This window comes from Grampus griseus (genome assembly GCF_964374135.1).
Source record: "Grampus griseus genome assembly, chromosome: 21".
In the NCBI taxonomy this organism is placed as follows: Eukaryota; Metazoa; Chordata; class Mammalia; order Artiodactyla; family Delphinidae; genus Grampus; species Grampus griseus.
Window position 1 is genome coordinate 16,948,595 of NC_139015.1, and position 13,948 is coordinate 16,962,542.

Consider the following 13,948-nt stretch of genomic DNA (forward strand, 5'->3'; position numbering starts at 1 on the left):
TTTGGTGTTATATTTCTACTTTCATTTTAGTGTCACAGGAGAGAAAATTTCCTCTGTTCTGTCTGATAAAGCTATAAGTTTCACTTAAATATACTGTGCTTAACTGAAACATATACTTTTAATTGTTTTCTACAAGAATCAGAAATGAAAAACCAGATACATATTTCACTGTCTTATTTTTTCCATGATCATATCAAGAAGGCAGATGCTAGTGAAATACTAGGAAAAGAAATAAATAAGAATTTCCTAATAGCCACTGGAAGATTCAGATTCAGTTTTAAACAGCTGCTTATCTACATCATGTATTTATCTGTCTCCATTAGTATTGAGTAATCTCATTCAGAGGCTCCCTTTAAAAAAAAGAGACAGATAACAAATACTACATTACCTTGTTTTCCAAACAGATTGTTCAGAGATTTTCAATGATGGGTATAAGCAGAGTGGATTTTACCAAATCAAACCTCTCCAGAGCCCAGCAGAATTCTCTGTTTATTGTGACATGTCCGATGGAGGAGGGTGGACTGTAATTCAGAGACGATCTGATGGCAGTGAGAACTTTAACAGGTGTGTTAATTATGACATAAGGATTTATCTGGAGTAGGAAATGTGAGGTTTACAATAAGTTAAGCCTTTTTTTTATATCCTGAAGTGTATTAATTAGACAGAATTTCATTCTCTCTTAATAATAATAAAATATATTAGCTAATCAAGAAAATATTGGAGGTAGGGATGGAGGTGCACACCTTGGGTACTGCAAAGGTCCATTTGGATTTTGCTAAAGTCAGCTTTCACTTTAATTTTTTAGAGACTGGAATGACTATGAAAATGGCTTTGGAAATTTTGTCCAAAAAAATGGTGAATATTGGCTGGGTAATAGAAACCTTCACTTATTGACTACACAAGGTAAAGTTTGCCTAATATCGACTTCATCTGAAATACAATAAAAAGAACACAAATATTTTTCACTAAATCATAGACAATAGAACTAATTCAGTAACTACTATGATTTGCAGATGGCAATGATCACTTTTGGGCAATAATTCCCTTTGTAAAACGTGGCTGCTTGCACCTGGGTTGTGGGAGGGAGATTTCTCATATATTTTTGTTCTGTTCCTTGGAAGGAAAGCTAATGTTATAATCATTCTTTTTAAATGCCTTGAGTGCCTCAAAACATATATATTGTATCAGTTATGTGTTGGCACAATAAAACTGTAACAAGACATAAATTTAGTGGCTTAAAACAACCACTGTTTCTTATTTCTCACAGATCTACAGGTTGGCTGGGTGGCTTTGCTGATCAGGGCTGGGCTCTGCTAATCTTGGCTCAGCTTGCTCATGGGCTGGTGATCAACTTCCTGGTCACCTGGAGGCTGGCTGTTCTAGGCTAGCCTTGGATAGAATGCTTCAGCTCACTCCATTTGCTCTCTCATCTTCCAGCTGGCTAGTCTGGACTTGCTCTTGAAGCAGAGGCAGAGTTCCAAGAGAGACAGTGGAAGCACATAACGTTCTTGAGACCCAGACTCAGAAATGGCACACAGTCATTTTCACTGCCTTCTATTGGTGAAAGCAAGTCACAGGACCAACTCAGCTGTAAGGGGAAAGGAAATAGACTTAATGGGAGGAGTTACGAAGTCTCATTGCAAAGGGAAAGGTGAAGAATTGAGGAATTATGGCAGTTTTTTGGAATCAAATACCACAATATACTAAATATTTTTGTTCCCATTCCATTTCCAAATTTTATTTTGAAAAATTTCCAAGACACAGCAAAACTGGAAAAAGTTTCAACCTACCACCGAGATTTTACATTAACATTTTAATCCCGTATCTATCCATCTATCCATCCATCAATCTATTTTTTTGGACATATTTCAAAGTAAATTGTGTACATCTGTAAAAGTCCCCCTAGATGCTTTTGCATGGATATCTTTAACTAGAGTTCAATATTTGTCTAAAATACCACGAGTTTAATAATACGTTTTCCAAGCTTCTCTTTCCCATGCTCTTTTGCTCCAATCCTTTACCTTCCTTACCTTAGTTGCTATCTCAGATTATAGTCAGTTCCACTCAAATCTGATTCTTAATGTTTCATAAAAGGCAACTGGATTGCTCAGGAAAACATGCTAAATCACACTGGCAATACACTAAATGTAAGAGCAAGGGTTTATTTTTTCCAAATAAGTTAAGGAAAGTGATTGGTGCTTCTATATTCATAATAGTATGATCATAATTATAGAGATCTTTGAGACACCAGAATAGTAACTCAGAGAGGATGGATAATCCTAGACGTCTAATGCTTTTTTTGTATATTCTTCTTGTGATCAGTGCTCTCTAAATTTCAATGTATTTATTATCCCACTTTTAAGTGTTTTATGATAGATATATAACATTTATCATACCAGCTTCTGTTTCTTTCACACATTAATATGCATCTGATTTCTTGTTGAAACTATGAAAACCCCAAGAAGTAACCTTTGGCTCCTTCTAAACATACAAAATTCAAAGTTATTATTTTTCAAATTATTATTAAGTGTTTATTTGCCCAGATGCGCTTTGCCAACACATCTGCTTCCCCTTCAGGTTTTGATTGGTGTTTCAGTCTGGCTACTCTCATGGTAGCAAAAATGTATTGATCAGTTCCAGGCGTCACAACTGCATATCACATCATCCCAAGGAAAAACAGTGCCTTTGACCTTGCATTTCTTAATTATGAGAGCCTTTAAGGCTAAGGAGTTGCCTCTGAAAATAGCTTTATCCCCATTATACAAATTTTGGCTGAAGTGTTTGCAATAAAGTTAATTTAGAAATGGTCTGTAATGCAATTAAGTTAATTTAGAAATGGTCTGTAATTGAACTTTTATTTACTCATTGACCAAAGAGATATTTAGATGGTTACCTAAAAGTCTGAATCTCTTCTATAATACAAAGCACTTTTTTTAGGAGTCTTGACTTAGCCTGTGTTACTGCTCTTGTCCCCTTTGCAGTCTTAGCTCATATAACATTTAGTATGTTTTGATCAGATGAAAGTGGCCTCTTCCTTGAAACCCCACTTTAGAGAGCTCCATGGGACAAGGAATTTGTCCAGTGGTGGGGAATCCAGCATTCCCTGCCCAAGAAGCCTTGAACTTGTCTCCAGGACCTGCTCATGCCTCTTCTTCATCTGTCCCCACTGTGGGACAGTTATACAGCTGGTGTGTGCACCCCTAAGTCTGAGGGGAGGTAAAGAAAGAGCTTTTATTTTGGTGTAAAAAGAGCGTGGGTGTGCAGCCTGGAACGCCCATGCGTGTGGGCAAAGCCCCTTGCTGTGTGTGGTGGAGACAGAGGTGGAAGAGAAGGGAAGTAGACCACAGACCAGGCCTGCATGCCGTGTCTCCATGTTCCGGCCCGGAACTGGGAGGCAGCCAAGACTAAATTCAAACCTGATCTTACAGGTCACTGTGAAAGTTTATTTATCAAAGTAGGAGGATTGAATATAGTTATTATCTAACAGTTTGATTTATAACTTTTTATGTTTCTGACAATAGTTCTATTTCTGAAAAAGAATAGTCTTTGTTATTTGCAAATGATGGGACAATGAAGAAAAGATGATTACTTGATGATATCAACTATTTCAGTCATTATTTATATTTAAGATCAACATTCTTACCAAAAGTAAGAAAAAGAGGATAAACGTTTAAACGTCTTAAAACTTCTTTTATTGTTAGATTTCTTAATCTACTTACTAAAAACTGACTTGCTTTCTGTTGTTCTTTGCCAAGTGAATTACACTGGTTTTTACCTGTGATAGATGTAGTAGAAATGTTCTACCTTTAATATTGCGTCCCTAATTTTTTTCGAGTAAAGTACACAACAAAACATTCACGTTGTAAATACAATGGAGTCACTGCTTATTCTTTGAAAACTGACTCATGGCAGAAGGAAATGGTCTAAGTAAAATAGAGCCGCAAATTGTTTTTAAGCCTCAATAAGTCAGTGTCATCTTACAAATTAAAAAAAAAAACAACTACGATTTTTTTTTTCAGGAGACTACACATTAAAAATCAACCTTGCAGATTTTGAAAAAAATAGCCGTTATGCACAATATAGAAATTTCAAAGTTGGAGATGAAAAGGTACTAACATTTTCAAATAACTAACATCATGAATTAACATGTAAAACATACAATATAAACCTGAAGTCAGGGGAAACAAAAATATGCAATAGAACCTAATCTTCTATTTATTAAATAAGCCTGTTAAAATAGTAACAACTGATAATGGAAGTCACCTCTTTTCCTTTAGAATTCCTATGATTTGCATATTGGGGAATATTCTGGAACAGCTGGAGACTCCCTGGCAGGGAATTTTCATCCTGAAGTACAATGGTGGGCCAGTCACCAAAGAATGAAATTCAGCACATGGGACAGAGATAACGACAACTACGAAGGGAACTGTGCAAAAGAAGATCAGTCTGGCTGGTGGTTTAACAGGTTTGACATTTTATAAACATAATTGTAGTGGTGTTGATGATTGCTCACTGGTGGGCATTAATTATAATATATGAGGTAATGCTGGTCTTCTTTGTGATACTGGTATTATTAAATAAACATCTTTATAAGAATTCTTAAGTGATGAAGTACCTTTAAGGATTTGTTCATTGTGTACATTAGTAAAGCTTGAAAGATATATCATAGAAATAAATCAAATTACTGCTTTTACAAAGATTCTTTGCAAACAGAATCATGGGCGAGTTATTATAAGTAGTGAGTCACAAATTGACACAAAGAAATAGAGAACATTTTCGATGTTCTAATAACCAAGTAGCTCTCCACCTTCTCGTATCATACCAAATGGCCATGTTATTGTAATTTTGTCTGTGTAATACTACTTTTCATTTACTGTGACTTTTATTAAATCATTGAATCCAAGCTCCTTCCAATGCATAAGTTTCCTCTACAACATTCCTGAAACCTAATTCCACCTTCTCATTGAATACTTCAATGTTACTTTATCAGCAAACTTATTCCATTTTTGATTGTACTAAATCAGTTTTTCTTCATTTTCCTTTTATTTGCCTGAAATCTTCCTTCTTATTACTTTGACAGTTTTTTTTTCTCAGTAGCTACAGAGTAATTGTATTCTTTTTCAACTTAAGATCTTTGGGTGCTGGATAAGAAGATATTTATTGTATTCCTCAATGTTTTCTCTTCTCTAAGCTAGATATGCCTCATTCCTGTAACTGTTCTCCACCCACGATGATATCCAGACAGTACCCTTTGTTGTAATCACAAAGTTAAGGCAGGAATGGAAAAATTCAAACAGTCTTCCTTAGAAATAACCTGATAAGCCTGCTGTGTCTGCAAAGCATATGTGCTCAGACTGTTAGGCAGTACATGAGCTTTGAACATCTTTTCTATTTAGAAGACAGGGGCCCCCTCAAAATAACTTTGCATTACAGAATCTTTAGTGAGTATTTCTGGCATGCCGTGTTTTCCATGTAATTGAGGACTAATCATTTAAATTCCATAATCCAAATGTTAACATTTTTTTGATTATGTAAATACTTTAAAAACATTAAGCATCCTCTATTTTATTAAGTGGAGGTATGCCAGACATATGTCTATTTTCCCTAAAATCATGAGAATCGCCATTATGAACATCATGTGTTATTGTGATGTGCTGATTTTAGAGTTGTAGATTCTGTGAAGGTACAGCTTGTTGTATATAGTGTGGAGTGTCAAGTTGAATCTAAATAGTTGTAAAAACACTATTTTATCTGGATTTTGCTTTTTTCAAAGTTTGAGTCCATTTAATTTTTGGTCATTTTGTAAGAGAAGTGGAACACACACAGCAGTGAGAGGAGACAGAGAAACAAAGTTATCTTTCCTGTTTAACAAGTTGAAGGTGGTGTTAATCTTTTTCCCTAGTGGTTTTCTTGTTCTCTTAAAACCATCTTTATCAGCTTCTCTTCATCCTCCTTTTTCTTCCCATTATTCTAAGTTAACCTTATGTAAGAATTATCAGCATTATGTAAAACATCTATAATTCACAAAGTTGCAAGCATCCCTTAATGTTTGTTTTGGAACAGAATTCCATACACGGAAATAACAACCACAATGTTACTGTTAGCAGGAGATCAAAACTAAGTACCTACCCAGTTGAACAACAGCTGGCACACAGATTAACAGGGGCTAATAAACGATTTACTTGACTTTAAAGATAGGGGTTCAGGAAGGACAAAGAAAGGCAATTCAGTTGCTGGAGCCACCCAAGGAGCCTGCATTATCCTTGAAGGCAAAGGAGATGATAAGGCTGTGCAGGTGGAAAAACAGAAAAGCTGGAGAAAAAGTCAATTGTTCCAGGAGCTCAGTGCTACTTCTACCATACCTGCTACTTCTGTGGTTTAACTCCATCATCCTCTTCCTCCTTACTCTTTATTTTTCTGTCCCATAGTTCTTCCAATTTACATGAACTCTTGACACTTCATAAGTATATTCCACTTACAAGGCATTCCTTCTCTGCATAGCAAACTAATCACTGAGTGTTGACGTCGTCTCTGCTTTTCTGGTGTAGCATCTCATGTGTGTGCTCACAGCTACTTCTTCACCAAGGAAGCCCCAATCTAGCTTCAAGTCCAGGCTGTTCTAGAACCTGGAAAATGCTGGAAAATTGGTCTTAGAATTCCTAAGGTTTCCTGGGTTGACCAGAGTCAGTTTCCTAATAGCATTCAAATCACAGACCAAATAAAAAAGTACATGTAGTAGATGTCTCTAGGAAGACAGAAATATGTCAAAATATATGTTCTGGAGGCTCAATTTAGAGTATTTTGTCTTTCTTTTTTCTTTTTTTTTCGGTACGCAGGCCTCTCACTGCTGTGGCCTCTCCCATTGCGGAGCACAGGCTCCGGATGCGGAGGCTCAGAGGCCATGGCTCACAGGCCCAGCCGCTCCGTGGCATGTGGGATCTCCCCAGACCGGGGCACGAACCTGTGTCCCCTTCATCGACAGGCAGACTCTCAACCACTGCGCCACCAGGGAAGCCCAGTAACGTCTTTTGATGTTACTTTCCATTGCAGTTTTTAAAACACAGTAGGCTCTTAACACTTGCAGATTTAGCATACATGGTTTGGATTAGTTACATCAGTTTAAGTTAGGAGGACAGGACGGTCAGCAGGAGAGAATTACAAGGCGGGTAAGGGATTCAAGCCAGCCACTCAGCGTTTATGGGTAAATTATATGCTTTCTTTGATTCAGTAATTTAGGTGCTTTCCAAAGATTTTAAGAACTATTCCTTGTGAATGTTCTCCTTATGTCCTAATGTCTGATATCTTTTCATTGGTTATATCAATAAATATACAGTAACTAATTTCATAACAGTACACAGAGAATTATCACCTATCCTCAGTTTATCCATATCAGGAACAAAATTTACAGATTCCAAAGGAGGAAGGGGGACATTTAAAAATTTGTGATAACCTAACCAACTTATCTAGGTTGGAGCAATAAATGTAAAAAGTTAACTCAGCAACTAAGACAAATGATTATTGTCTGATGGCTGGGGAAATTTTAAATGGTGGTTTAGGTTTTGTTTTCTTATCCTTGAGCTTAAAATAATTGATGTACTATTGACTTTTAAGAGGGAGGAGGGGAATTTTAATTACGAAAGCTAAGTCTTGGCAGCAGATAGATGAGCACTGTAAGTGTAAAGTATACAGGGGAGCTGGCAAATAGAGCAGCGTGCCACGCCTTGCTTTGTTAACCCATACTGCTCTCGCTAAGGCTCAGGCTTACAAGGTCATGTTTTTGCTTGCTTGTTTTCTCCCTCCCTCCCTCCCTCCCTCCCTCCCTCCCTTCCTCCCTCCCTCTTTCCTTCCTTCCTTCCTCCCTCCCTCCCTTCCTCCCTCCCTCCCTCCCTTCCTTCCTCCCTCCCTCCCTTCGTTCCTTCCTTCCTTCCTTCCTTCCTCCCTCCCTTCCTTCCTTCCTCCCTTCCTTCCTTCTTCCCTTCCTTTTCTATTAAGAACAGAACGCCTTCTTTATCAGTACTCTGTAAGTGGCCTAGGTTTTATCCTGAGAGTTGTTATGGTACTAAAACCCACCAGTTTAAAAAACTCATGTTGTAGAATCACTTGGCTTTTGGAAACTGATAAATATTCCCTTATCTAAAAATGGCAGAGGGAGTTCCCTGGTGGTCCAGTGGTTAGGACTCCACACTCTCACTGCCAAGAGTGTGGGTTCAATCCCTGTATGGGGAACTAAGATCCCACAAGCCGCTCGGCATGGCCAAAAAAAAAAAAAAAGGCAGAATTCATAATTAAAATGTTTTTAATCATTTGCTAGCAAACTAAAATGGTTTCTTTCAAAGAGTATTTTTCTAGTCTGATTGTTTTGTGTTTATTTTTCCTCCCACTAGGTGTCACTCTGCAAACCTGAATGGTTTATATCACACTGGCCCCTACACGGCTAAAACAGACAATGGGATAGTCTGGTACACCTGGCATGGATGGTGGTATTCCTTGAAATCTGTGGTTATGAAAATTAGGCCAAGTGATTTTATTCCAAATATTGTTTAATTGTCCCTGCTGGGCTTTCATTTCTGCAGTTCATCTTGGTTTAAGTGATTTGAAAAATAGCAAATCTGAACCTTCACATGTATAATGATGGCAGTTGTTATGTGCACTACTTTTCTTACTTGCCTTTATGACTTAATGTACTTTCAGCACAGCAAATATGTGATATTCACCAAATAAATGTAGATTATGTTACTATTTAATTGAATTCCTACGTGCAAAGGACTACAATAAGAGATTATTGCTGAACAAAAAATAAAAAGCATAGAGTATATACATGACTTGGGAGATAACACAGCATAAATTTATAATAAATTACATATGAATGCAGTTTTAAAAATACATGAAAAAAATCCAGCAAATAATGTATTGCCAAATCAACTGCGTGGATAATAAATATTATGAATCGAGAATGAACTCAGGTCTCTGACTGCAAAGCTAGAACTTTAAATACAACCCAGGATCTTAATCACTATAAAACACTTTCTCGTATTTTTAGGATGTTTATATAGATTACACACTTCTTTCAGAAGCCTCAATTTTAATTCTTATACCAGTCCTGTGAGGTATTATTATCCCCATTTAAAAGAGCTGAGAATTTGAGGATCTGACAGGCTGTTATTGCTCCAAGTTACAAAGCTAATAAGTAGGGGAACAAGGACTCAAATCCAAGTCTTCGCATGCTGAATCAAATGTATTGCACCCACGCTGCAACTTCTGGGATGTGTCAGACACAGAGGATGCACTTCAAACCCACGTGAAGTTTTTTGGATGAAAACATACACAAACCATACAATCACAAAAATATAAATAATTCTAAAAGCTGATAAGTATGAAGAAAAAATGTGTGCCTGGGGGATGTATAGCAGGGAACCTGACCTGACTTGGGGAAGGGGGGTCAGAGAAGTTTCCCAGAAGAACTAACTTTTTGAGCTGAGATCTTTTAACTAGGTGTTATGTGGGAAATCATTGCAGGCAGAGAGAAATCCTTGTGTAAAGTACACAAAGCAAAAAGTGCATGGAAACAATAAAAGGCTAGAGAGGCAATATGATTTAGTAATCCTTACATCCTTAAACCAAGGATTCTGCCAGCTAATAGCTGTGTGACCTTGGGTAGGCTACTTAACTTCTCTGAACTTCAGTAATCTCATCTGTAAGATGAAGATTATAATAGTACCTGCCTCATAGGGTTGAGTTGAGGATTACACAAGTAAAGTACTTAGAATAATGCCTTGCACAAAGTAAGCAGTCAATAAGAACTAGCCGTAATTATTAGTGAAGTTGGCATTAAGGGGCAATAATAACAGATGTCTTGAAATAATGGGTCACATAAAGATGTTAAGGTTGGGGCTTCCCTAGTGGTCCAGTGGCTAAGACTCCGCACTTCCACTGCAGGGGCCTGGGTTCGAGCCCTGGTCGACAAACTAAGATCCCACATGCCTCCCGGGCTGCCAAAACAAAACAAAACAAACAAAAAAGATGTTAGGGTTAGTTGTACTGATACTTTATCCTCTAAACAGTGCTTCCCAAAGCAGGCTTCTCAAACTTTAATGTCATACCAATCACCTGGGCATCTAGTTAAAGTGATTCTGAGGTGGGGCCTCAGCTTCTAGTTGATTAACGAGTTTTCAGGTGATGCAGATTTAGGAATCTGGTCTAGGGATCCCACTTGGAAAAATGTAGGCAACGGTAGTTCTGTGGAATAGTAATAGTTAATACAGGAAGAAAAGGGCTCCTTGATCAAATGAGTCTAGGAGAAGACACAAAATTCAACAGATTTCTTCTCTTGAGTCTTTCTCAGGTCCTTTAATATGCTTAGGCGCATTGTGAAGTTCCAAAAGGAACATACAGTAGTCCCCCCGCTTACCTGCAGTTTCCCTTTCCAAGGTTTCAGTTACCCACCGTCAACCATGGTCTGAAAATTTTGAATAGAAAATTTCAGAAATAAACAATTTACATTTTAAATTATGCAACTTCTGAGTAGCGTGATGAAATCTTGCGTGCATCTGCTGCATCCCGCGCGGACGTAAATCTTCCCTTTGTCTGGAGTTTCCCACCTGTTACTTAGTAGCCGCTTCAGTATCCGATCAACTGTCTGGGTAACGCAATGCTTATGTTCAAGAGACCCTTGCTTTACTTCATAATGGCCCCCAAGCGCAAAAGTAGTGATGCTATTGGTTCGGATGTGCCAGAGAGGAGCTGTAAAGTGCTTCATTTAAGTGAAAAAGTGAAAATTCTCAGTGAGGAAAGAAAAAAAATCATCTGCTGGGATTGCTAAGATCTACGGTAAGACCGAATCTCCTTTCTGTGAAATTGTGAAAAAAAAAAGAAATTTGTGCTGGTTTTGCTGTCACACCTCAAACTGCAAAAATTACAGCCACAGAGCATGGAAAGTGCTTAGTTAAGATGGAAAAGGCATTATATTTGTACAATAAAATGTTGTGGGAGAAAGAGAGAGAAAGAGACCATGGTCATATAACTTTTATTACAGTGTATTATTATTGTTATTAATCTCTTACTATGCCTGATTTATAAATTAAACTTTATCATTGGTATGTATGTATAGGAAAAAAAACGTATATATAGGGTTCAGTACAGTCCACGGTTTTAGGCATCCGCTGAGGATCTTTGAATGTATTCTCCGCATTTTTGCACTTTTAGATCTAGTTAGGAGTGTGTTCAGCTGCAAGATGTACATCACTTATTATGGAAGTCCAGACAAATGGGGATTTGTTCATCTTATATAACAAGAACTCAGGAGGTAGGAGGTTGCTGACCTTGGTTCAGTGCTCTGCAGTGTGGAAGCTGATATCTCTGTAACTCACTTTGCCCTCCCTTCAAAATCACAAGTTTTCTACTTCAGTTTCTACTTTGAGTCCCTTTGAAAGCAGGAAGAAGGGCGAAGGGTCAGTAGACTTCAATTTATGCCTTATTGGCCAGAATTTTGTCATGTAGTTATTCTATCTGGAAGTAAGGTCGTGAAAGAGAATATTTAATTTTATAGTTGCTAGAATGTACAGGGAAGAAAAGTGTTTGTCATGGTTCCTGAATTTTTTTTTAATTTATTTTATTGAAGTATAGTTGATTTACAATGTTGTGTTAATTTCTGCTGCACAGCAAAGTGATTCAGTCATGCATATATATTCTTTTTCATATTCTTTTCCATTATGGTTTATTCCAGGATATTGAATATAGTTCCCTGTGCTACACAGTAGGACCTTGTTGTTTATCCATTCTATGTGTAATAGTTTGCCTCTGCTAATCCCAAACTCCCAGTCCTTCCCTCCCCTATCCCACCCTCCCCCTTGGCAACCACAAGTCTGTTTTCTCTGTCTGTGAGTCTGTTTCATAGATAACTGAACTTTTTTTTTTTTTTAATGCAGTCTTTTGGGAACAGTGTTCCACAGACCATACTTTGGGAAGGTATAAATAATGGGGGACCAGTGGCAATTTTAAATATGGGTATTATTTGCTCAAGTAGTAGCATGAAGACCTCATGCGATTAGGAGATCAAAAGAAGAAAAGCTTTTAAAGGACTAAAAAATGATTTTATAGAGAAGTGGGAGGAGAGCTAAACAAGTATAGTGTTACATAAATCTCAGTGTAATAGTTTTTCAATGCAGAAGGAATGAAAAAGAATTTTAATGCCATAAAAAGACGGAAGAGAAAGAGTTCTAATGAAAAACCTTTGGATTTAGTGATGATGTTATTTGTGTCCTTACGCCTATTTCAATGGACCTAGTGGGGAGAATAGCCAGAGAGCAGGAAATAAAAGCAGTTAGAGAGAATAGATAGGTCATTTGACTTTAGACGTGAGAGAGGGAAGTTGGACTGGTTTACCTGAAGTCAAAACATGAGGAAGACCCTGGTATAAACAAATTCCTCTAAAATTTTACCATTAGAGAGTGGTTTGTTAGATTTTACCGCTTTTTAAAATGCAAATAGGCTTTTGATTTATATCAGGTGATTACATTATGGCAAAGAAACTTGAGCCCCTCCCCCCTTTTTTTTAATAAAACGAAAGTATAAAGGAAATGCAAGAATGCTAAATACCTGACATCATTGCAGAAGAGGTTTCCACCAAAAGACCAATGATATTTTTCACAAAAGGCGGGTGGGGAGGTGTCCCTGAAAGTACCAACTTCACAAATTTGCCCAAGATCTACAATTTCAGAAAGGATGCAAATCATAAAATCAAGATTCTTCCTTAGAGCCTATAATCTATTGTTTGGTCAACACGAAATTCGTTGGGGAGAAAGACAAGTCAACATATAGGCAGTTAGTCTTCTCCAAACGATAAACGAGATGGTTTAATGTTTAGCTATTGCCCAAGAAGGTTGCAGTCTAACTGAGGTTTAAATTTTATCTTTGCCTTTTTTTCCTCTGACAAATTACTTTACATCTCTGTGCTGAGTGTTCTCATCTCTAAAATATGAATAATAATATAGTTACCCTATAGTAGTGCTGTGAGGATTAAATGAGATATACTGTGCTTGGCATGTACTAAGTGCTCCATAAATATTTACTACGATGACAGTGGTGGTGCTATTGAAGATGAGGAAGATAAAAAAGGAATGTAGTAATGGTGAATTGGAGTGCTGTGTGACCTTTACCAAGAGTTGAAGGTGTGAGAAGAGAGATGGTCAGAGAAGGTTTTCCAGACAAGGTAGCAGATAAAATGAATTATGACTCTGGATAAGCTGTATTTTCTCTGGACAAGCTGTAAGAGCCCCGCAATTCAGGTTCTTCATATTACTGGAATTTAAAATACTAAAAAATTAGGGACTTTCGTGGCAGTCCAGTGGTTAAGACTCCGTGCTTCCACTGCAGGGGGCGTGGGTTCAATCCCTGGTCAGGGAACCAAGATCCTGCATGCCACGCAGTGCGGCCAAAAAATAAAATAAAAACTAAAAAGTTAGAGAATGAACCCTGGTTTACAGACCATCTGGTCCAGTGGTCTCTAAAATGGGCTCGGGGGAGCCTTTAATTTTGATAACGTGCCTCAGGGTCACTGTAGGGAACAGGAAGTTTTCCTTTTTTTTTCATTCGACACAGCTCTTTTTATCTATTTTATGTATTTGGTTTCCACATAACACTGCTATATGTTATGGGGTTTTATTTGTTTGGAAAAAAAGAATGCTTATCATCTCTAAAAGAAGGTTTAGACCTCTTCATTTTTTCAGATGGAGAAATTTTCTGCATTTTTGCAGAGGACAGGTATTTCTGGGGAAGGACTTTGTTACTCCCTCGACTCACATGAATTAACAAGCATTGTAATCCCAAGACTGTACCCTGTGTTCCAATGAATATCAGCACTTCATTTAGAACAGTGCCTTCAAAAGCCTATATACCCAGTAAAAACCACACTCTATGGTGGGCAAGTTCATGACAAGCTGCAACCTTTGCA

The 13,948-nt window shown here is 37.5% G+C and overlaps 1 protein-coding gene across 1 annotated transcript in view; it reads left to right on the forward strand.

The window, feature by feature from the left end:
• Positions 1 to 8,924, forward strand: part of FGL1 (fibrinogen like 1) — a 33,455-nt gene extending 24,531 nt beyond the window's left edge. The window contains exons 4-8 of the mRNA XM_082680569.1: positions 405 to 564; positions 806 to 903; positions 4,020 to 4,108; positions 4,278 to 4,465; positions 8,385 to 8,924. Of these exons, the coding sequence (XP_082536695.1) occupies positions 405 to 564; positions 806 to 903; positions 4,020 to 4,108; positions 4,278 to 4,465; positions 8,385 to 8,544 (695 nt within the window). The 3' untranslated portion in view covers positions 8,545 to 8,924. The remainder of the gene's footprint in view (positions 1 to 404; positions 565 to 805; positions 904 to 4,019; positions 4,109 to 4,277; positions 4,466 to 8,384) is intronic.
• Positions 8,925 to 13,948: the final 5,024 nt, after the last annotated feature.